We start from the raw sequence: 25,518 nt of genomic DNA, 5'->3' as shown, positions 1-25,518 counted from the left end.
TCTGTGTGGAGTTTGCACATTCTCCTCGTGTCTGCGTGGGTTTCCTCCGGGTGCTCCGGTTTCCTCCCCCAGTCCAAAGATGTGCGGGTTAGGTTGATTGGCCAGGTTAAAAATTGCCCCTTAGAGTCCTGAGATGCGTAGGTTAGAGGGATTAGCGGGTAAAATATGCGGGGGTAGGGCCTGGGTGGGATTGTGGTCGGTGCAGACTCGATGGGCCGAATGGCCTCCTTCTGCACTGTAGGGTTTCTATGATATTCTCTGATGTGTAGGTTAGGATGATTGGCCTTGCTAAATTATCCCTTACTGTCAGGGGATTAGCAGGGTAAATACATGAGGTTACTGGGATAGGGCCTGGGTGGGATTGTTGTCGGTGCAAGCTCGATGGGCCGAATGGCCTCCGTCAGCACTGCTGCAATTATGATTCTATGATTGATGGGGAAACCTTCACTTCCCTGCCCGCTAGAACTCTTTTCCATAAACTCATCCGACGCTTCGTGTCTAATTCCTACCTTGCAATTTTTATCTCAAAGCACATTCGGAAAGAGTTTCATTTCGCTCTTCCAAGCTCTGTCCCATTTAGGAACCTTCCTCCTCCCTTACATGGGGAGGTTTGCTTCACTGGAGACCTTTTCTGAATCCAAGATGTTATTCATAGAATTATAAAATCCCGACAGTGCAGAAGGAGGCCATTCAGCCCATTGACCCTGCACCAGCCACAATCCCACCCAGGCCCTACCCCCGTAATCCTACGTATTTACCCTGCTAATCCTCTTGACACTGAAGGGCAACTTAACATGGCCAATCCACGGTGGCACAGTGGTTAGAACTGCTGCCTCACAGCGCCAGGACCCGGGGTCGATTCCAGCCTCGAGTCACTGTCTGTGTGGACTTGGCACATTCTCCCTGTGTCTGCATGGGTTTCCTTCGGGTGCTCCAGTTTCCTCCCATCATCCAAAGACGTGCGGGTTAGGTTGATTGACCATGCTAAATTGATCCTAGTGACAGGGGGATTAGCAGAGTAAATATGTGGGGTTGTGGGAATAAGGCCTGGGTGGGATTGTGGTCGGTGCAGACTCGATGGGCCAAATGGCCTCCTTCTGCACTACAGGGATTCTACAAATTCTACAGACTCGCACGTCTTTGAACTGTGGGAGGAAACCAGAGCACCCAGACGAAATTCACACAGACACGGGGAGAACGTGCAAACTCCACACAGACAGTGACCCGAGGCTGGAATCAAAGGCGGGTCCCTGGCGCTGTGAGGCAGCAGTGCTAACCGCTGTGTCACCGTGGGACATTACGGGGCAATTTAGCAAGGCCAATCCACCTAACCTGCACATGTTTGGACTGTGGCAGGAAACCAGAGGAAACCCACGCAGACACGGGGAGAACGTGCAGACTCCACACAGACAGTGACCCGAGGCCAGAATTGAACCCGAGTCCCTGGTGCAGTGGGGCAGCAGCGCTAACCACTGTGCCACCGTGCCACCCCCAAATGGAATTAGCATGCAGTGCAGGGAAGGGGAAAATGCAGCTCGGTTCTCACTCTCGATTAGTCCTTCCAGTGGTATTTGTGTGTGTGGCTTTAACTGGGCCCGGGGAAAGATTGCCCTGGCTGCGATACTACTGCCAAACGCTCTCTCATCTCCTCTCATCACCGTCTCAAGCTCACACTTAGGAATTGCCAATTGGATTAGTTATCAGCCGGTCAGCAACATCTGGGCCTTGCCATGAGTGACTGGTCTCAGGGGAGGGGAAATCAAGCAAAGAAAAAAATGATTCGCTTCCTTGTCATGCAATTTATTGATGTTTTTTCCCTCAGTCCCTCTTTCAATCCGACTGCCCAAAGACCGCAACAATTTGAGAAACAACAAAAATAGTTTGAAAAGAAAGATCTTACGATTAATCATAATTTTGAGTCTGATTTATAAAGGCCTCTATTTAGCCAGACTTTTTCCTGATTGTGTTTTAAATGACTTCCCAGTGGTGGGTGGAGATTAAAGAGGATTTCTGTGAACTGCAGATTACAGTCGACTATGAGATATAGCAGCAGAATTAGGCCATTCGGCCCATCGAGTCTGCTGTGCCATTCGCTCATGGCTGGTAAGTTTCTCAACCCCATTCTCCCGCCTTTTCCCCGTAACCTTTGATCCCCTTACCAATCAAGAACCTATCTCTGTCTTAAATATCTTTTCACAAAATGCATTTTTTTTACATTAAGCCGGAAAGTCTTTGAATTTGACTATAAGACATCTAAATCCACACAGGTTGCATTTAAATAATAGCTGCTGGGGATATCACTGTAAGAGAGAGGAGACCTACAATGTCAGTGTTAAATTATCAATCCCAATATTATTGGCTCTGAAAGACTTTGGGGTTCAGTGTGTCTAGTTTGGTTCCACCGGATCAAGTTACTCAAAACAAGAGGTCAGTATTCGCTGGTCTTGCACGCCCACCCTGCCAGCGAGAATGGAGAATGTGCCACCCAGCGCAAAATTCCATTTGCAGCAGCAGCAGCACTGGAGAATCTCAGCCGTGGGCGAGGCTGGAGAATCCCAGCCGCAGGCGAGGCTGGAGAATCTGAGCTGCAGGCGAGGCCGGAGAATCCCAGCCGCGGGCGAGGCTGGAGAATCCCAACCACGGCCAAGGTCGGAGAATCCCAGCCACGGGCGAGGCTGGAGAATCCCATCCGTGGGCGAAGGCGGAGAATCCCAGCCGTGAACAAGGTTGAAGAATCCCAGCCGTGGGCGAGGCCGGAGAATCCCAGTCACGGGCAAGGTCGGAGAATCCCAGTCACGGGCAAGGTCGGAGAATCTCAGCCGCAGGCGAGGCTGGAGAATCCCAGTTGCGCACGAGGCTGGAGAATCCCAGTCACGGGCAAAGTCGGAGAATCCAGCCACGGGCGAGGCTGGAGAATCCCAGCCGTGGGCGAAGATGGAGAATCCCAGCCGTGAACAAGGTTGAAGAATCCCAGCCGCGGGCGAGGCCGGAGAATCCCAGCCGCGGGCGAGGCCGGAGAATCCCAGCCGCGGGCGAGGCTGGAAAATCCCAGCTGCGGGCGAGGACGGAGAATCCCAGCCATGAACGAGGACGGAGAATCCCAGCCGCGGGTGAGGCTGGAGAATGCCAGCCTGATTCTTTTGTCTTTTGGTCCTGAGAGGATAATCTGAAACCTTCTGTGATTTGCAAACGTAATCCCAGGCAAACAGAGGGGAAAAGCTGTTTGGGGAGGCAATGGCATAGTCACTGGACTAGTAACCCAGGGTAATGCTCTGGGGACCCGGGCTCAAATCCCACCACGGCAGATGATGAAATTTAAATTCAATAAAACTCTGCAACTAAAAGGCTAATGATGACCATGAAACCATTGCCGATTGTCACTCATGCCCTTTAGGGAAGGAAATCTGCCATCCTTACCCGGTCTGGCCTACATGTGACTCCAGATCCACAGCAATGTAGTTGACTCTTAACTGCCCTCTGAAATGGCCTAGCAAGTCACTCAGTTCATGGAATCATAGAATCCCTACAGTGCAGAAGGAGGCCATTCGGCCCATCAATCCTTCACCAACAACAATCCCACCCAGGCCCTATCCCGATGTATCAACCCTGATAATCCCCGTGACACTAAGGGGCAATTTGCCATGACCAATCCACCTAACCCACACATCTTTGGACTGTGGGAGGAAACCGGAGCACCCGGAGGAAACCCACACAGACACGGGGAGAATGTGCAACTCCCCACAGACAGTGACCCGAGGCTGGAATCGAACCTGAGTCCCTGGCGCTGTGAGGCAGCAGTGCTAACCACTGTGCCATCAGGGTGCCCATAAGGGCAATTAAGGTTGCGAAACAAATGGTGGCCTTGCCAGCGATACACCAAAGAATAACATGATCTTTAAAATTAATTTAACTTGAATTGCTTCAGCTGCTTTGGTGGGATTTAAACTCATGCACAGAGTACTACTAGTCCAGGCTTCTGGGTTATTAATCCAGGAAGATTACCATCATAGGGAAGATGGTATTAACACTGGAATAATGATCCATGGATGAAAACAGAGAAAGTTGGAAAGACTCACAGCATCTGTGGAGCTAACATTTCATATCCACATTCCATAAAAATATCCCAGCATTGGGAAAAGCTAGTGTGGCCAAATGGACAAGGCCTGAGAAATGAGGCTGAACATAAAACTGGATATTTTAAATTAATACAGCTAAAAACTCCTCCTATGAGGTTATCACGGGTCAAAAGTCAACAGAGACACATCCCAGAACCATCTCGCATATCGAACAGGGATGCTTCACCTGATCAACAGGGAAATAATCATGACCCAGAACCCAGACCTCTTACATAATGAATAGAGAGGCTCAGACTTTACAATGGAAGCTATGGCCCGAAACCCAACAGGAGGTACTCTGCCAGAAGACATTATGATTGTGTATTCCCTAGTTTCAGCCCGGCTCCCTGCTATTAAAGAGATATATATAACTGGGATGACCTGGTCTAACCTCACTGGGTGTTGTCACCATGCCCCCACCCCCCCCTCTCCGTCCTGTCACCCCATTGGCTGAAAGCCAGGGAAATGTTGGATGAAGGGAAGAGAAGGATAAAAACAGCCACGTTCAAGACAAACTCCAGCGGAGGCTCCACAAAACCCACTGTGACCTGGGACGACGCAAGAGAGCGTGCGAGATCCACCTTCATGCTAAGAGGACCCTGAATTCATCTGTCGCCGTGAACTCAGTGAATTGAATCCAACGGCCCAATCGATTTCACCAGACCGGGTAATATCTATTTCTCAGGCAATTAGGCTAGTTTGGAGAAAGTTAACTAAATCTGTTGTGTAAGAATTGTTTCTTTAATCCGTGAGTGTTGTTTTTTTAATAAAGCTAAGTTTGAACCACAGTCCTTTGTCTGTCTCCTAAAGTAAAGGCACTTGAGTAAGTGTAATAAACTGGCCGGAGTGTCTGTACAGAATATTTCACCAACAACATTAGTTTGTCACGTTCGGATTGGAGTGTCTGAAGGAAGCCGTGACTTACACAGAGCAGATGGAGAGCGATAGCCCCTTGTCTTCGTTCCTTGTTCGTAAAGATGTCATCAGGGAATTCACGGAGAGCTGGAAGTGAAAATCAAGCAGGTGAATTCATTTTACCCAAACGCCATTCAAAACAAAACATACATTGAATGTGCACAGCTTAGAGAGGCCTTGAACAGGAGGTTAGAATACCGAGGCTAAAGCTGTAGCTCTGATCCACAACGCTGCCACCAGGTTGCATAGTATTGATGAAGCTACTTTCATACTTCTCCCTCCTTGCCCTCCCCCATTCCATTAAACCCTATGTATTCCCCCATTTAGCTCGGAAGGATGTACAATTTTCTTAGCATATATTGTGCAACAGGAGGTAAAGAAGACAATCGGAATGTTGGCCTTCATGGTGAGAGAATTCGAGTACAGGAGCAAGGGATGTTTTGCTGCAATTACACAGGGCTTTGGTGAGACCACGTCTGGAATACTGTGTGCAGTTTTGGTCTCCTTACCTGAGGGACGATGTTTTTGATATAGGAGGGAGAGAGTCATAGAGGTTTACAACATGGAAACAGGCCCTTCGGCCCAACTTGTCCATGCCAAGCGCAGGGAAGGTTTACCAGACTGATTCCTGGGATGGAAGGACTCACGTATGGGGAGAGATTGAGTTGATTAGGATTGTATTCGCTGGAGTTTAGAAGAATGAGGGGGGGAATCTCAGAGAAACCTACAAAATTCTTACAGGACGAGACAGGGTAAATGCAGGAAGGATGTTCCTAATGGTTGGGGTAACTAGAACCTGGGGTCACAGTCTGAGGATATCGGATAAACCTTTTAGGACAGAGATGAGGAGAAATTTCTTCACCAGAGTGGTGAATGTGTGGAATTTACTACCACAGAAAGCAGTTGAGGCCAAGACATTGTGGGAGGAATTTTCCAGTCCCACCCGCCAAGGGAATTGTGGTGGGGGTGGGAGGAGGACCATGCAAATGTCCGCTGACATCAGGATTTTCCAGTTTTGGGGCGAGCGTGGCCGGAAAATCCCACCCTGTGTGTTTTCAGGAATGTGTTGGATTTAGCTCTTGGGGCGAAAGGGATTACAGGATATGGGAGGAAGGCGGGATCAGGCTATTGAGTTGGATGATCAGCCATGATTGCGCTGGATGGTGGAGCAGGCTTGAAAGGCCGAATGGCCCACTGGCTCCTATTTTCTATGTTTCTACACCCCAGAACGCACTTCCCGCCGACACGAAGGCACAACATGGACACGAAGGCCTGACTGGCTCCCACGGGAAGGAGGACGAGTAAATTCATGACCAAGCATCACCAAACAAACCCCAGATTTTCCAGCCACGCTCGCCTCCAAAAACAGAAAGTCCTGCCCGAGGTTAACGGACCTTTGCACAGTCCGTGTCCCACCCACTACAATTCCCATGGCAGGCGGGATGGAAAATTCCGCCCCATGTCTAACCACGAGTGTGACGTTTTCCATCGAGGTACAGTCAGCTTTTCCCAGGTGAGATTGCCAACTTTTGAATGGTGAATAATTCTCAGTCACAGTCTCGTAAGATTACCCCGCTCGATTCAAGGTGACTCCCCCCTCCCCGCCACCTCTCTTTGACCCCGACAGAATCCTCAAAAGAGGACTGATTCGAGTCTACATACAAGGTGAAAGGTCAACCCACCCAAACATCTGTCAGCCAGTCCCTAACATTCTCTATGTCGCAGCAACATTTTAAAAGTTTATTTATTAGTGTCACAATTAGGCTTACATTAACACTGCAATGAAGTCACTGTGAAAGTCCGCTAGTCTCCACACTCCGGCGCCTGTTCAGGTACACTGAGGAAGAATTTAGCACCTAACCAGCATGTCTTTCAGACTGCGGGAGGAAACCGGAGCCCCCGGAGGAAACCCACGCAGACACGGGGAGAACGTGCAGACTCCGCACAGACAGTGACCCAAGCTGGGAATTGAACCCGGGTCCCTGGCGCTGTGAGGCAGCAGAGCTCACCACTGTGTCACCGTGCTGGCTGCATTGGAATTTAACAATACAAAGAATGAGGGAGGCTAATAATTGAATATTAATCTTTCAGTATGCAGGAATACATTGACAACAACAAGTAGAATGAAAATGTACTCTCATCACATCTCCATACATTTCCTCTCATATATGATTCATAGTTCTGACTCATTTATATACTCCTGACAGTCAGTTACACGGCAAACTTGTTTTTGATGTTTTGGGGAGAATTTTCCCATCCCGCTGCCACGGGAAGCTGTGGTGGACCTCAGTTGTGCCTTTGTCCTATATGGACCACCGTTGTGTGTGCTTGTCATACCTGGACACATCCCCTTCCAGTTTGGGTCCTCCCCTCAGCACCTAGTATAAAGGTGGCTGTCTCCTCCCCCTTGTTCAGTCCAGGTCGGTTATTTGTTGGGATCTGCTCCTGATTCTGTTGTGAATAAAAGCCTACACTTATATTGGCATATCGGTAGTCTTTTGCCTTATTGATAGCGCATCAGAAGCGTAGCAGGTGGCGGGGGGTGGCAGTGGGCAGGGGGGGGGGGGGGGGGCCTGACCTGCAAAGGTCCGTTGACACAGGCAAGATTTTCTGGTCTTGGGGTGAGCGAGGCTGGAAATTCCCACCCTTTGAGTTGATTTGATTTGATTTGATTTATTATTGTCACATGTATTGGTATACAGTGAAAAGTATTGTTTCTTGCGCAGTATACAGACATAGCATACTGTTCATAGAGAAGGAAAGGAGAGAGTGCAGAATGTAGTGTTACAGTCATAGTTAGGGTGTAGAGAAAGATCAACTTAATGCAAGGTAGGTCCATTCAAAAGTCTGACAGCAGCAGGGAAGAAGCTGTTCTTGAGTGGGTTGCTACGTGACCTCAGACTTTTGTATCTTCTTCCCGACGGAAGAAGGTGGAAGAGGGTGGGCGGGATTTTACGGCCTTGCTCATTTCGAAACTGTAAAATCCCACCCGAGGTCAACGGACCTTTCCATGGTCCGCCCCTTGCCCGCTCCGATTCCTTTGACAGGCAGGGCAGTAAAATTTCGACCAGTATGTCCGGGGTTTGTGGGGTCCTTGATTATGCTGGCTACTTTTCCGAGGCAGTGGGAAATGTAGACGGAACCAATGAAGGGGAGGCTGGTTTGTGTGATGGACTAGGCTTTGTAGTTCCTTGCGGTCTTGGTCAGAGCAGGAGCCATACCAAGCTGTGACACAACCAGAAAGAATGCTTTCTATGGTGCATCCATAAAAGTTGGAGAGAGTTGTAGCGGACATGCCAAATTTTCTTAGCCTCCTGGGAAAGTAGAGGCTTTGGTGGGCTTTCTTAACTATAGCATTGACGTGGAGTGACCAGGACAGGTTGTTGGTGATCTGGACACCTGGAAACTAGAAGCTCTCAGCCATTTCTACTTTGTCTCCATTGATGTAGGCAGGTGAGGAGGGATGAACCGACTCCCTCTCTTTATTCAATCCCCTTTGTTAGTCGCAACAAGATTTAATATGAAAAGGACCCCTTTTCGCCGATACACTTCCTCCCGACCCAAGAATTATGTATTAAAAGGAGGCAATTTAGCCAATCAGATGCTCTACAAACTTGCTTCGAATGGTCTTTGATGTGGAATGGGTAAAAGTCAAGGCGGCCATGTCAGTGCCCGGATGCCAGTGGGTGCCTGGCAAGTAGCGGGTCTGGGAAAAGCGGCCATGACCAGGAAGGAAGGTAAATAGATCAAGGTTACATTCCGGCATGAACAGGGCCGGAGGGGAACTCAATACGGTAGCCGCGCTGCTCATTTTCCCAACACGAGTCCAAAAAAGAAAACACAAAGGGTAAACTGGAGAATTAGTGCAAAGGTCCCCGATGGAGAATGTTGATCCAAAAATAGAAACAAAGAATGCGCGCTGCTGTGCCTTTGATGGTCTCTGGACACCCTATTCACAGCCAGCCGAGCACTGATCTCATTTGTTGAGTTCACCTCGGGAGGCCTTCTGTTAGAATTTAATTAGAGCAGGAAGTAATGTTAATAAAAATAAAACAGCAACGGGGCTGGGGGAGGGGGTGGACCGCGGGACAATCCATTCAACTAAAGTCTGCTCCTGTGTCTCGGGAATGGATTGGTGGGGCGGGGGATGGGGGCGGGGCGGGGGGGCGAAGAGGCGAAGACTGCAGACGTGATTCTTTTCAAGCACCCAGATTGAAATCAATTAAGATCTAATGAAATAAAATGAACAATTTTGCAATTTCTCTATCTGTCTCTCATTAAGGTGACTGCTATTGTGCCCTCTATTTAATTAAAATGGTGGCCTTGCCATGAACCTCAGATCTGCATAAGGTTCCCCACTGCAAAGGACTGCCCTCGAGTCTTAACGTCGATCATTCCCAACTCCTGAGGCACTCCTTTGATCAAATCATGTCGGCTATTATGAAATAGAGCTTCAGAATTAAATTCTTTCAACCCATTTGTTGGCGAGTTAGAAAAAATATTTGACGTGGGAAGGTTGTTTGACTGCTAGTCACGAATCACGGGGTTTTGGTGGCACTGTTGCCACAAGGACGGCCATTGTTGCCGGGGGAGACCAGCATCATTCCTGCCTGCCCCAGTGCCCGTGATACCACACAGCGGCAAAAAATGTTGGATTTTCCTCATGCATACCTTTCGCTGCCATTTTACCAGCCCTCCCGCCTCCCAGCCCATCACCAATAGGCCAGGAGAATTCAGCCCTCAGAGTCTACTGGTCTGATTGGCATGGGAGGGCAGAACACCACGATGGTTAATGAGGGGGCAACTAAGTGTGGGGGAGGGGTGGTCGTAGGTAGGTGGCCGTGTGCCAAAGACCCCAGGGATATGCCCAATCCTAGATCCATGCCAACAATACAGACCAGGATTTTAATACAATCCACGTGCTTCGCCATTCCTAATCAAGGGCGTTACCCCCATCTCAAGGCATCCCCATTAACACTGCAAGCACAGTCACCAACCAGAAAGGACTTTAAATCAGGACCCTCATTAAACTCCTGAGAGAGGTGATGTTTCCCTTCAAATGTTCAGTCCATTGTGTCAAACACTGGTCGGTGGTGACACAGTGCTATTGTCACTGGACTAGTAATCCAGAGACCCAGGATAATAGAAAGCTCGGTTGGCACGTGACCTCAGACCTTTGTGTCTTTATAGCATCCCTACAGTGGAGAAGAAGGCCATTCGACCCATCGAGTCTGCACTGACAACAATCCTACCCAGGCCCTATCCCCGTAACCCCACATATTTACCCTGCTAATCCCTCTAACCTGCCCATCCCGGGACACTAAGGGGCAATTTAGCATGATCAATCAACCTAACTCGCACATCTTTGGACTGGTGGGAGGAAACTGGAGAACCCAGAGGAAACCCACGCAGATACGGGGAGAATGTGCAAACTCCACACAGACAGTGACCCAAGCTGGGAATCGAATCCAGGTCCCTGGCGCTGTGAGGCAGCAGTGCTAACCCCTGTGCCACCATGCTGCCCAGGTCCCCATAATGCTCTGGGAACCTGGGGTCAAATCCCACCAGACGTTGCTGTGGGTCTGGAGCAAAATTGGGTATGGGGCTTTAGTTGCAAATTAGCTATGATTAGCTGCCTCTGCGCCAAGGACCCAGGTTCAATTCCAGCCTCGGGTCTGTGTGGAGTTTGCACTTTCTCCCCATGTCTGCGTGGGTTTCCTCCCACAATCCAAAGATGAATGGGTTAGGTTGATTGGCCGTACTAAATAACTCCTTAGTGTCAGGGGGGAATTAGGAGGGTAAATACATGGGGTTACGGGGATAGGGCCTGAGTGGGATTGTTTGATTTGATTTGATTTATTATTGTCACATGTATTAGTAGACAGTGAAAAGTATTGTTTCTTGTGTTATACAAAGCATACCGTTCATTGAGAAGGGAAGGAGAGTGTGCAGAATTTAGTGTTACAGTCATAGCTAGGTTGCAGAGAAAGATCAACTTAATGCGAGGTAAGTCCATTGAAAAGTCTGATGGCAGAAGGGAAGCAGCTGTTCTTGAGTTGGTTGGTCGTGACCTCAGACTTTTGTATCTTTATCCCCATGGAAGAAGGTAGAAGAGAGTGTGTCCGGGATGCGTGGGGTCCTTGATTATGCTGGCTGCTTTCCCGAGGCAGCGGGAAGTGTAGACAGAGTGAATGGACGGGAGGCTGGATTGCGTTCAATGTTTTGGCCTCAACTGCTTCCTGTGGTAACGAATTCCACAGGTTGGCCACTCTCTAGGTGAATACCGCCAGATATTTAACGGTAACACGTTTGTGTGCCAACTAACCACCATTGCGGCTGGGCTGTATTACCTGTCGGTTGCGTGACCCTCAGACTTTTGTATCTTTTTCCTGATGGAGGAAGGTGGAAGCGAGTGTATTGTCGGTGCAGGTTCGATGGGCCGAATGGCCTCCTTCTGCACTGCAGGGATTCTACGATTGCATGACCGCGATGGGTGAAGAGCAGTTGGGTGCATAGAGGGGGATAGTTGTGCCGAACATGTTTTGAAACATCCAGGCATGTGTCCAACCAAATTTGGCAGCTGTGGGCCTTGCCGCAGCACAGATTTCTTTATTGAGTGACTTTTTGTTTTGAGTCTTCGCTTTTTAAAAAATCTTAAAACAGAGACAGAAGCAGTAAATCTTCCGATCCGGTCACGGGTGGTGAAAGTACAAATCGTTGCTGCATTACCCAATGTACGATGATCTCCGTGATTTATTAACACAGTGAAAGGTTGTGGAAGAGTTTACTTGCAGCGCCAGCATTCGCAAGGCCAAGGCCATATAAAGATGAAAAGGATGATGTCTATTCCCGCTGCTGGCAGGTTTGAAACACTGCTCGTGGAGGCCAAAGAAGATAGCATCTGTTTCATTAAAATCCAAGTCTTTTTCCACTTAATATTCCCACTGGCTGCTGCTATTGCCTCTCCGTGTTTTCCAAGTTCTATTTCAAGGCACCTCACTGACAGGGAAAGAGCGTCGGTGGACTTGATAACGTTCTGCCTGCTCCACTAACGAGACACCCAGAACCCAGGAGGGTTTGATCTCTGGCCAGCAAATCTCATCTTTGAGGCTTGTTGCCGAGGGCAGGATTTTAGGGCCTTGCTCGTCCCAAAACCGTAAAATCCTGCCCACTGTCCACCCCTCGTCCGCTCCGATTCCCGTGGCAGGTGGGGCGGTAAAATTCCGGCCTACATGTTTAGGCTGGGGAGGAGGGGGTGAAGAGATAAGTCACCCCGGCTTCATCACGATTTGGCGCTCTCTCAATCTACCCATAATGGACGGAGGCCATTATAAACCGACCCCATTGTCCGCCCCTCACCCATTCCAATTCCCGTGGTGGGCAGGGGCGTAAAGATTCCAGCCTATTTGTTAGTGTCACAAGTAGGCTTATATTAACACTGCAATGAAGTTACTGTGAAAATCCTCCAGTCGCCCCACTCCGGCGCCTGTTCGGGGGTACACTAAGGGGCAATATAGCATGGCCAATTCACCTAACCAGCATGTCTTTCGGACTGTGGGAGGAAACCCACGCAGACACAGGGAGAACGTGCAGACTCCGCACAGACAGTGACCCAAGGCCAGAATCGATCCTGTGTCCCTGGCGCTGTGAGGCAGCAGAGCTAACCACCGAGCCACCGTACTTTGTCCCAGTTAGTGTTTTCTTCTATTTACGTTATCCTCCGAAATGGAAGATTTTGAACAGCGACAGGAAGCAAAGCGTTCACGTTATCTCATCATTCCCAGGAATTCTCTTTATACAAACATCATTGAAGAACGTGTACTGGTCACTCTTTATAATAATGTCTTAACAGTGCATTCCTGACTGGTCTCCCACATTCGAGAGGCGGCACGGTGGCACAGTGGTTAGCACTGCTGCCTCACAGCGCCAGGGACCCGGGTTCGATTCCCAGCTTGGGTCACTGTCTGCGCGGAGACTGTACGTTCTCCCCGTGTCTGCGTGGGTTTCCTCCGGGCGCTCCAGTTTCCTCCCACAGTCTGAAAGATGTGCTGGTTAGGTACATCGGCCATGCTAAATTCTCCCTCAGTGTACCTGAACAGGCGCCGGAGTGTGGCGACTAGGGAATTTTCACAGTAACTTCATTGCAGTGTCAATGTAAGCCTACTTGTGACACTAATAAATAAGCTTAAACTGAAACATTCTACCCATCATAAACACGAGGGAACCCAAAATTCACTTTGTCGCCTTTCAAGGCGTCCAACTTTCGAGCTTCTGAGATCTGAAATCCCCCCCTGCCCCCTAAGCCTCTCTGCCTTGCCCTCCTCTGTTACAATATGCCTTCAAACCCTATCACTAATCAAGCTTTTTGATCACAAGATCATGTGACTCAGTGTCATTTTCTTGCTTTATAATAAGATCATAGATATTGGAGTAGAATTAGGCCATTCAGCCCATCGAGTCTGCTCCGCCATTCAATCATGGATGATATGTTTCTCAACCCCATTCTCCTGCCTTTTCCCCGTAACCTTTGAACCTCTTATTGATCAAGAACCTATCTATCTCTGCCTTAAAGACACTCAATGACCTGGCCTCCTTCTGTGGCAATGAATTCCACAGATTCACCACCTTCTGGCTGAAGAAATTCCTCCTCGGTTCTAAACTCGGTCCCTTTACTCTGAGGCTAAGCCCTCAGAGCCTAGTCTCTCCCCCTGATGGAACTTGCCCCCTCCCCGCCCCCGATCACCTACCCCCTCGCCCTCCCCGAAGTCTGTAACCCACCCCATGAGATCCGAAGACCCCCCCTCGCCCACCTGATATCAGATCACCTCAATGTCCACATAATACGCGATGTATAATAATTCACAATTGTTTTCAAATCATTCTGTGAAGCCACTCAGGACATAATTACATTGAAGAAGGCACTATATAAATATAAGTTGTCAAAAACTTATTTTATTTACCATCTACGGGCAGAATGTTTCCTTGAGCTGAATAGGGTGTGTAACAGGACTGACTTTTGGGCTGCATAGTGAGATGACATGGACTCAAATTTTCCAAACAGCGCTTCATCTGAAAATCTGACCTGTTCCTATTACGGCTCGTCACAGAGATTGGTTAGATGCACAAGATAAAATTCTCATTCCGCGGTGCAAAATCAGAATGAATCAACTGCAGCGCTGCTCAACAGAAGGGGGCCTGGATGAAAATAGCTTTTATTCAATGCGTCATTTGTGGCTTAAAGGAAAACTTCTAGCTTAAAGGACCAGGAATGATTTTGAACTTCCAATAGAAACCGCCATCTAGTAAATGCAGACCTCTTTGATGTTTAAAGTTTATGGGTGGAATCTTGCGGCCTCACTCGTCCTGAAACGGCGGCACAGTGGTTAGCACTGCTGCCTCACAGCGCCAGGGACCCGGGTTCAATTCCAGCCTCGGGTTAGGGGGATTGGCCATGGTAAATTGCCCCTTCATGTCAGGGGGGCTAGCTAGGGTAAATGCATGGGGTTATGGGGTTAGGGCCAGGTGGGATTGTGGTCGGTGCAGACTCGATGGGCCGAATGACCTTCTGCACTTTAGGATTCTATGATTGTGGATTGTTGGAAAAACCCATCTGGTTCACTAATGTCCTTTAGGGAAGGAAATTTGCCTGTTCGGGTACACTGAGAGCGAATTTAGCATGACCAATGCACCTAACAAGCATGTCTTTCAGACTGTGTGGGTGGAAACCAGAGTTCCTGGAGGAAACCCATGCAGAGAGAGGGTGCAAACACCACACAGACCACGACCCAAGGCCGGTAAGATGCTCTTTCGGAGTAAGTCAGTACAGACTTAATGGGCTGAATGGCCTCTTTCTGCACTGTCAGGATTCTGTGGTGCTATGATCCCAGTGCATAGGAAGTTGATAGGAGTTATAGAGAAATAGTAACTCCTAGAAATGAGGCTTGGGTCAATGCCAGGAGGAGGGGTAAGAAGCAATCGGGAAGACAATCCCCTGGGGCGGTTCCCCTCCATAATAGGTTTTCGGTGCTGGAGGCTACAGTTGAGGAGGAATCAACTGAGCATAGAGAGCAGATCTCTGAGGGTGAGCCGAGTGAGAAAGCTCAGGTGGTTAGGGGCTGTAAAAGACTGGGCCTTGTGATTGGGGACTCCACAATTAAGGGGACAGATAGGAGGGTCGGAACTAAAGGTAGGGACTCAGGGTTGGTGTGTTGCCTACCAGGGGCTGGGGTCCGGGATGTGTCTGACAGGGTATTCAGGACTCTTAGGGGGGAGGGAGATAAACCACAAGTTATTGTACATGTGGGGACACACGACATAGGGAGGATAGGGGAAGGGGATATTAGGCAGGGATTTATGGAGTTGGGGTGGAAACTAAAGGCCAAGACTGACAGAGTGGTTATCTCTGGACTCTTGCCTGTACCACGGGATAGTTTAGAGAGGAATAGGGAGAGGGAAGGTTTGAATTCATGGCTGAGGGGATGGTGCAGGAGGGAGGGGTTCAGGTACTTAAGCAATTGGGGCTCGTACTGGGGAAGGTGTGACCTCTATGAGAAGGATGGTCTACACCTTAATCAGAAGGGGACCAATATCCTGGGGGGTAAATTTGCTAAGGCCATGCAGGGAGGTTTAAACTGATTCGGGGGGGGGGAGGGATCCTGAGTAGTGGGGCTGAAAGTGAGGGATGCATGGATGGGGACTGCAATGCACGGCATTGCAGAGGTGGGGTGGAGCAGGGTTTGAAATGTGTATACTTCAATGCCAGGAGTATTCGCAATAAAGTGGGTGAACTTGCAGCGTGGATCAGTACCTGGGACTTCGATGTTGTGGCTATTTCAGAGACATGGATAGAGCAGGGGCAGGAATGGATGCTGCAGGTCCCGGGGTTCAAATGTTTTAGTCGAAGTAGGGAAGGAGGTAGAAGAGGGGGAGGGGTAGCATTATTGGTCAGAGATTGTATCACAGTGTCAGAGAGGAGGTTTGATGAGGACTTATCTGTTGAGGTAGTATGGGCGGAGATTAGAAATAGGAGAGGAGAGGTCACCCTGTTGGGAGTCTTTTATAGACCTCCTAAAAGTTCTAGAGAGGTTGAGGAAAGGATTGCGGAGTCAATCCTGCTTAGGAGTGAAAGTAATAGGGCAATTGTTATGGGGGATTTTAACTTGACTAATATTGACTGGAATTGTTATAGCTCTAGCTCGTTAGAGGGGTCAGTTTTTGTTCAAAGCGTGCAGGAAGGTTTTTTGACTCAGTATGTAGACAGGCCAACTAGAGGTGAGGCTATATTGGATCTGGTGCTGGGAAATGAGCCAGACCAGGTGCTAGACTTGGAAGTTGGTGTGCATTTTGGTGATAGTGACCACAATTCGGTTACGTTCACCTTAGTGATGGAAAGGGATAGGCATGAACCTCGGGCCAGTGGTTTTAGCTGGGGGAAGGGTAATTATGAGGCTATTAGGAGAGAATTAGGAAACATAGGTTGGACTAGGAGATTACAGGGACTGGGAACGTCCGACATGTGGAGTTTTTTCAAGGAGCAGCTACTGCGAGTCTGTGATAGGTATGTCCCTGTCAGGCAAGGAGGAATTGGTAGGGCTAAGGAACCGTGGTGCACCAAAAAAGTTTCTTTGTTGGTTAAAAAGAAAAAGGAGGCTTATGTTCGGATGAGACGTGAGCACTCGGGTAGTGCACTAGAAAGCTTTAGATTGGCTAAGAGGGAGTTGAAGAGCGAGCTTAGAAGGGCTAAAAGGGGACATGAGAAGACTTTGGCGGATAGGGTTAAAGAGAATCCTAAGGCGTTCTATAGGTATGTCAAGAACAGAAGGTTGGTTAGGGCAAGTTTAGGGCCAGTTATAGATGGCAGAGGGAAGTTATGTGTGGAACCGGAGGAGATTGGTGAAGCATTGAACCAATATTTCTCTTCGGTGTTCACGCAAGGGGACATGAATATAGCTGAGGAGGACACTGGGTTGCAAGGGAGTAGAATAGACAGTATTACAGTTGATAAGGAGGATGTGCAGGATATTCTGGAGGGTCTGAAAATAGATAAATCCCCTGGTCCGGATGGGATTTATCCAAGGATTCTCTGGGAGGCAAGAGAAGTGATTGCAGAGCCTCTGGCTCTGATCTTCAGGTCGTCGTTGGCCTCTGGTATAGTACCAGAAGATTGGAGGTTAGCGAATGTTGTCCCATTGTTTAAGAAGGGGAACAGAGACTTCCCCGGGAATTATAGACCGGTGAGTCTCACTTCTGTTGTCGGCAAGATGTTGGAAAAAATTATAAGGGATAGGATTTATAGTTATTTGGAGAGTAATGAATTGATAGGTGATAGTCAGCATGGTTTTGTGGCAGGTAGGTCGTGCCTTACTAACCTTATTGAGTTTTTTGAGAAAGTGACCAAGGAGGTGGATGGGGGCAAGGCAGTGGACGTGGTATATATGGATTTTAGTAAGGCGTTTGATAAGGTTCACCATGGTAGGCTTCTGCAGAAAATGCAGATGTATGGGATTGGGGGTGATCTAGGAAATTGGATCAGGAATTGGCTAGCGGATAGGAAACAGAGGGTGGTGGTTGATAGTAAATATTCATCATGGAGTGCGGTTACAAGTGGTGTACCTCAGGGATCTGTTTTGGGGCCACTGCTGTTTGTAATATTTATTAATGATCTGGATGAGGGTATAGTTGGGTGGATTAGCAAATTTGCTGATGACACCAAAGTCGGTGGTGTGGTAGACAGTGAGGAAGGGTGTCGTAGTTTGCAGGAAGACTTAGACAGGTTGCAAAGTTGGGCCGAGAGGTGGCGGATGGAGTTTAATGCGGAGAAGTGTGAGGTAATTCACTTTGGTAGGAATAACAGATGTGTTGAGTATAGGGCTAACGGGAGGACTTTGAATAGTGTGGAGGAGCAGAGGGATCTAGGTGTATGTGTGCATAGATCCCTGAAAGTTGGGAATCAAGTAGATAAGGTTGTTAAGAAAGCATATGGTGTCTTGGCGTTTATTGGTAGGGGGATTGAATTTAGGAGTCGTAGCGTTATGTTGCAACTGTACACAACTCTGGTGCGGCCGCACTTGGAGTACTGTGTGCAGTTCTGGTCCCCACATTACAGGAAGGATGTGGAGGCTTTGGAGAGGGTGCAGAGGAGGTTTACCAGGATGTTGCCTGGTATGGAGGGGAGATCCTATGAGGAGAGGCTGAGGGATTTGGGATTGTTTTCGCTGGAAAGGCGGCGGCTAAGAGGGGATCTTATTGAAACATATAAGATGATTAGAGGTTTAGATAGGGTGGATAGTGATAGCCTTTTTCCTCTGATGGAGAAATCCAGCACGAGGGGGCATGGCTTTAAATTGAGGGGGGGTAGTTATAGAACCGATGTCAGGGGTAGGTTCTTTACCCAGAGGGTGGTGAGGGATTGGAATGCCCTGCCAGCATCAGTAGTAAATGCGCCTAGTTTGGGGGTGTTTAAGAGATCCGTAGATAGGTTCATGGACGAAAAGAAATTGGTTTAGGTTGGAGGGTCACAGTTTTTTTTTTAACTGGTCGGTGCAACATCGTGGGCCGAAGGGCCTGTTCTGCGCTGTAATGTTCTATGTTCTATGTTCTATGTTCACTAACAGGACGGCTGGTCTTTCAGCACCTGGCACCCTCCCTCCATTATTTAAATGGAGGAAATTCCTGCTCATCCAACATTGCAAACGGGACCAAAATAATAAGCGAGGCGGGAGAGTGGGACCAGCTGAGTTGCTCAAGCAGAGAGCTAGCATGAACACATTGGGCTGAATGGCCGCCTGTGCTATAACAAACTTTGCAGTATGCGGGTTAATGTGGAGGAGATGGTGATTTTAGAACATAGAACATAGAAAGCCACAGCACAAACAGGCCCTTCGGCCCACAAGTTGCGCTGATCATATCCCTACCTCTAGGCCTATCTATAGCCCTCAATCCCATTAAATCCCATGTACTCATCCAGAAGTCTCTTAAAAGACCCCAACGAGTTTGCCTCCACCACCACCGACGTCAGCCGATTCCACTCACCCACCACCCTCTGAGTGAAAAACTTACCCCTGACATCTCCTCTGTACCTACCCCCCAGCACCTTAAACCTGTGTCCTCTCGTAGCAACCATTTCAGCCCTTGGAAATAGCCTCTGAGAGTCTACCCTATCCAGACCTCTCAACATCTTGTAAACCTCTATCAGGTCACCTCTCATCCTTCGTCTCTCCAGGGAGAAGAGACCAAGCTCCCTCAACCTATCCTCATAAGGCATGCCCCCCAATCCAGGCAACATCCTTGTAAATCTCCTCTGCACCCTTTCAATGGCTTCAACATCTTTCCTGTAATGAGGTGACCAGAACTGCGCGCAGTACTCCAAGTGGGGTCTAACCAGGGTCCTATAAAGCTGCAGCATTATCTCCCGACTCCTAAACTCAATCCCTCGATTAATGAAGGCTAGTACGCCGTACGCCTTCTTGACCGCATCCTCCACCTGCGAGGCCGATTTAAGAGTCCTATGGACCCGGACCCCAAGGTCCTTCTGATCCTCTACACTGCTAAGAATGGTACCCTTCATATTATACTGCTGCTTCATCCCATTGGATCTGCCAAAATGGATCACTACACACTTATCCGGGTTGAAGTCCATCTGCCACTTCTCCGCCCAGTCTTGCATTCTATCTATGACTCTCTGCAACTTCTGACATCCCTCCAAACTATCCACAACACCACCTACCTTGGTGTCGTCAGCAAACTTACCAACCCATCCCTCCACTTCCTCATCCAGGTCATTTATGAAAATGACAAACAGCAAGGGTCCCAGAACAGATCCCTGGGGCACTCCACTGGTCACTGACCTCCATGCAGAGAAAGACCCCTCAAGCAGAGAGCTTAATGTATACACAGGGTGTGTCGTTAGTTTTGGGTGGGGGAAAGTATTATCAGGGCAGAATGGACAAGATACCAACAGTCAGCGTGGCACCATGGGGAAGCAGTGACAATTGGAAGTCAGGTTGCCAACTGTGGTTCAGCAAATTCCCAGAGGTTTCACGGAGCCCCTGTCATAGAGGTTTATAGCATGGAAACAGGCCCTTCGGCCCAACATGTCCATGCCGCCCTTTATTTTAACCACTAAGCTAGTCCCAATTGCCCCCACTTGGCCCATATCCCTCTATACCCATCTTGCCCATGTAACTATCTAAACGCTTTTTAAAATAAAATTGTACCCACCTCTACTACTACCTCTGGCCGCTTGTTCCAGACACTCACCACCCTCTGTGTGAAAAAATTGCCCCTCTGGACCCTTTTGTATCTCTCCCCTCTCACCTTAAACCTATGCCCTCTAGTTTTAGACTCCCCTACCTTTGGGAAAAGATGTTGACTATCTAGCTGATCTGTGCCCCTCATTATTTTATAGACCTCTATAAGATCACCGCTAAGCCTCCTACGCTTCATGGAAAAAAGTCCCAGTCTATCCAGCCTCTCATTATAACCCAAACCATCAAGTCCCGGTAGCATCCTAGTAAGTCTTTACTGCACTCTTGTCCTGAGAGATTGACAACATGTTTGTGCACACCGGAATTGGGAATTAAATTCAGCTGTCCCATTCGGTCATCGCTTAATGAGAGTCTCAGTTTAGCAACACTTAGGTTCACAGTCTATTTCTAACAGTTCAATACATGTTTGTGCTAGCTTCCCCCCCTGAGGTGTGGGATAAATACCTCACCATGGGGTATTGTGGTTTATTGTATTCACAAAAGGTCTTATTTCAAAAGTATTCACGGTGAAATAAAATGTGCAGCTCAGTATTTAGATGGGCAGAATTTTCAATCCCTGCAGTCATTTTAAATTTGTCATCATAACTGGGACCTGATACAATGTACGGGAATTTCTATTCAGGTATTTCCCAAAATAGACCAAATCCCCACAGATCCAGAACACGATATCTGTGGTACGGTGGCACAGTGGTTAGCACTGCTGCCTCACAGCACCAGGGACCCGGGTTCAATTCCGGCCTCAGGTCACTGTCTGTATGGAGTTTGCACATTCTCCCCTGTGTCTGCATGGGTTTCCTCCCACAGTGTAAAGATGTGCGGGTTAGGTTGATTGGCCATGCTAAATTGTCCCTTAGTGTCCCAAGATGCACAGGTTAGATGGATTGGCCTTGCTAAATTGTCCCTTAGTGTCCCAAGATGTGCAGATTAGGTGGATTGGCCATGCTAAATTGCCCTTTAGTGTGCCAAGAGTGTAGGTAAGAGGTATTAGTGGGGTGAATGTGTAGGGTTATGGGGATAGCACGGCAGGGTGGGCTTGGCTAAGGTGCTCTGTCGGAGAGTCAGTGGAGACTCGATGGGCTGAATGGCCTCCTCCTGCACTGTAGGGATTCTGTGGACTGACTGAACTAATCGTGTTCCTACACTTTGAACAATTGTATATTCGAGTTTGAAGAGCATCATTGCATGAGTAAAATCTGATTTGAAAATGTGATTAAGAAGCAAATACAAGGAACTGGCTCTGTGTGTCACTGATAGTGCCGAATTGGCCATTTTGTTATGAAGGTTCTGGGTCTAAGTTACCCTTTCATCCATTTTATATCGCAACACTGCAGCCTATTGCTTCTTTAAACTTGTAAGGAAACCAGACTTCCCCTCATGTCTAAGAAAAATGAGCTTGCAATGGTGGCACGGTGGCACAGTGGTTAGCACCGCTGCCTCACAGCACCAGGGACACAGGTTCAATTCCCAGCTCAATGGGCGGAATGGCCGCCTTCTGCACTGTAGGGATTCTTTGAGACTTGTTAGCTCACTTCAGTGGGCAGCCAAGTGTCAACCACATTCAAAATGGAGTTGAAGGACTTGTGGCACAGAGTCCCTGCCTGTGAGACAGAAGCTCTAGGTTCGAATCCCACACCGGAACTTGATGGTCATGGAAGGGGTGTACATAATGTTGCCAAACAGGTTGATTATTAACCTGTAAATACTTCCAATAGGCCGATGGCAGGCAGCAAGAATGGGAGAGTCCCCTGGTTAGCCAGGATCCCGTGTATGGTCGCTGCAGCACCATAGCAGGTTTTTTAAAAAAAATGTCATTCATTCATGGGACATGGGCATCGCTGGTTGGCCAGCATTTATTGCCCATCCCTAGTTGCCCCAAGGTAGTTGAGAGTCAACTATATTGCAGTGGTCCTGGAATCACATGTAGGCCAGACGAGGTAAGGATGGCAGATTTCTTTCCCGAAAGGACATTAGTGAACCAGATGGGTTTTTTCGACAATTGACAATGGTTTCATGGTCATCAGTAGATTCTTAATTTCAGATTTTTTTTATTGAATTCAAATTCCATTATCTGCCGTGGCGGGATTCGAACCCAGGTCCCAGAACGTGAGCTGCGTTTCTGCATTAATAATCTAGTGATAATACCACTAGGCCATCGCCTCCCCATTTGGGGTGCGTGGGGTCTTTGAATGTGCTGGTTGCTTTTCCGAGGCAGCGGGAAGTGTAGACAGAGTCAGTGGATGGCACTACTGCAGACAGCATGTCCTCCGTGCTCCAAGGGGCTTCAATGGGTGTTGGTGTGTGGCTGGTATCTCCGATACTGGGGTCAGACCAGGTAAACGCAGCAGGTTTCCATATCAGAGGAATCATAAGTGAACCTGCTGAGTTTTAAACCACAATCCAACACTCTTCACGATCAATTTTACTAATCCCAGGTTGTTAAGAGCTACTGGGATGGGAAATAAACTCACATTGTACCAAATAAATTCATGTTCGGATTATTATTTCAGTAATATAACCGCTATGCCACAGTACCCTGCTGTGACATTCTCCACATAGCTCATATTTTGACAGCTGGGTTATCCAGCGACTCAGAGAGACTCAGCAGCCAGACAATATTGCTGCCTAATTGTTACTGCTCCACAGCAGACAATATGTGAAAATCTTTCATTCGCGAGACATCCCAAACTTTGTCTCCCACCACCGCAGCCCCATGAAAATAAGCGCTGACATGCCAATTAGCTGAAAGATTCTTGTAGCTTTGTCAGGTACTCGGTAGCATTTATCGGTCTTTTACCAGGCGACCGGCAATTGAAACCTGGTCAACGAACACCGAACACGGCAGGCTGGCACGGTAGCACAGTGGTTAGCACTGCTGCCTCACAGCGCCAGGGGCCCGGGTTCGAATCCCGGCTTGGGTCACTGCCTGTGTGGCGTTTGTACATTCTCCCCGTGTCTGCGTGGGTTTCCTCCGGGTGCTCCGGTTTCCTCCCACAGTCTGAAAGACATGCTGGTTAGGTGCGTTGGCCATGCTAAATTCTCCCTCAGTGTACCCGAACCGGAGCGTGGCGACCAGGGGAATTTTCGCAGTAACTTCATTGCAGTGTTAATGTAAGCCTACTTGTGACCAATAAATATACTTCAACTTTTATTCTGAAGTTAAGAACACTCACTCTGTGCTTGAACCACTAATTACAACTTGTTTAGATCTCGATATCATTAAAAGAACCACGCCAGAGAGGAATATTCAGGATAGCGTGGGAGGAACTGTTCCAAAGGAGAATCGTGGATCCAAATTTATTCAGAACCTTCACAGTATCCTTTGTTGGAAAATGATTTGGGAAGATTTGTATGTGTGTGCATTGGCGCAGTGGTTGGCACTGCTGCCTCACAGTGCCAGGGACCCGGGGCAGCACGGTGGCACAGTGGTTAGCACTGCTGCCTCACAGTGCGAATGACCTGGGTTCGATTCCGGCCTCAGCTGATTATGCGGACTCTGCATGTTCTCCCCGTGTCTGTGTGGGTTTCCTCTGGTTTCCTCCAACACTCCAAAGATTTGCGGGTTAGGTGGATTGGCCATGCTCATTGCCCCTTAATGAGCCAAGATAAAATTTTAAAGTTTATTTATTATTGTCACATTTAGGCTTACATTAACACTGCAGTGATGTTACTGTGAAAATCCCCTAGTCGCCACACTCTGGCGCCTGTTTGGGCATACTGAGGGAGAATTTAGCACGGCCAATGTACCTAACCAGCAAGTCTTTCGGACTGTAGGAGGAAACTGGAGTGCCCGGAGGAAACCCACGCAGACACGGGGAGAATGTGAGAGGCTCTGCACAGACAGTGACTCAAGCAGAGAATCGAACCTGTGTCCCTGGCTCTGGGAGATAGCAGTGCTAACCACTGTACCACCATGCCAGGATATGTAGGTTAGGGGGATTAGCAGGGTAAACACGTGGGGTTACAGGGATAATGCACGAGTAAGATGCTCTGTTAGATGGGCCGAATGGCCTCTCAGGATTCTATGGATTCTCAGCTTTTTGGATTCTAGACTGCAAAGTTCTAATTTCTGACACTTAATAAAACGCACTGTAACTAGTGCAGGGTAAAGAAAGGTCAAAGGTGAATATATATTAAGGCTTTTGCCTCAGAATGCTAAACGAAAAATAGGGTGACCAATTTTAACTGTACGTGTATTTTTCTTTAAATATTGTCAGAAGACATCGCCCCCACTTCTAAAAGCAGTGACAGTGGGGAGGGGAATGGCAATCGGTGCGATGGTGTAGGAGGCAGTCTAATAGCCAGCTATGAATATGCTTTCCATATCTCAAATGTCACCAATAGAAGAGTGAGTCAGATCCTGGTCCTGATGATGTTTTCTCTCGGAAACAAGTCAATTTTGGTGCTGGATGGGGTGTCGATTTAAGAGGGTTCAGAATTCTGCTCTTCAGTAGAATTGCGGGGTGTGTGCAGAATGAAAGGCATCTCATCCCCAACAATCCAAGCCCCACATTCTATCTTCAATGTATCTCAGCACTGCCTGCGATAGTGAGGGGAGGGAGGGAAGATTTCAGTCAGGATTTACCTCCAGACTGTGGTACTATAAGCTCCACCCATGTCTGCTACGATTCTCACCAACATTTACAGGTGCACCAGAGAAAGCATTCTTTCTGTTTGTATCACAGCTTGGTATGGCTCCTGCTCTGCCCAAGACTGGAGAAACTACAAAGGATTGTGAATGTAGCCCAATCCATCACGCAAACCAGCCTCCCATCCATTGACACCGTCTACACTTCCCACTACCTCAGATAAGCAGCCAGCGTAATAAGGACCCCACGCACACTGGACATACTCAATTCCACCTTCTTCCGTCGGGAAAAAGATACAAAAGTCTGAGGTGACGTACCAACCAACTCATAGAATTTCATAGAAACCCTACAGTACAGAAAGAGGCCATTCAGCCCATCGAGTCTGCACTGACCACAATCCCACCCAGGCCCTACCCCCATATCCTTACATATTTTACCCGCTAATCTACACATCCCAGGACACTAAGGGGCAATTTTTTTTAGCATGGCCAATCAACCTAACCCGCATATCTTTGGACTGTGGGAGGAAACCGGAGCACCCGGAGGAAACCCACGCAGACATGAGGAGAATGTGCAGACTCCGCACAGACAGTGACCCAAGCCAGGAATCGAACCCAGGTCCCTGGAGCTGTGAAG

At 48.4% G+C, this 25,518-nt stretch overlaps 1 protein-coding gene across 1 annotated transcript in view; it reads right to left on the bottom strand.

The window, feature by feature from the left end:
- slc24a3 (solute carrier family 24 member 3) overlaps positions 1-25,518 on the bottom strand; it is a 365,303-nt gene that overhangs the window by 152,097 nt on the left and 187,688 nt on the right. The window contains exon 3 of the mRNA XM_078230308.1: positions 5,041-5,117. Coding sequence (XP_078086434.1) covers positions 5,041-5,117 — 77 coding nt within the window. The remainder of the gene's footprint in view (positions 1-5,040; positions 5,118-25,518) is intronic.

This window comes from Mustelus asterias, chromosome 15 (assembly GCF_964213995.1).
Source record: "Mustelus asterias chromosome 15, sMusAst1.hap1.1, whole genome shotgun sequence".
Classification (NCBI taxonomy): domain Eukaryota; kingdom Metazoa; phylum Chordata; class Chondrichthyes; order Carcharhiniformes; family Triakidae; genus Mustelus; species Mustelus asterias.
The sequence above is the reverse complement of the archived record's forward strand: the minus strand, read 5'-3'. Positions and strand labels throughout refer to the sequence as shown.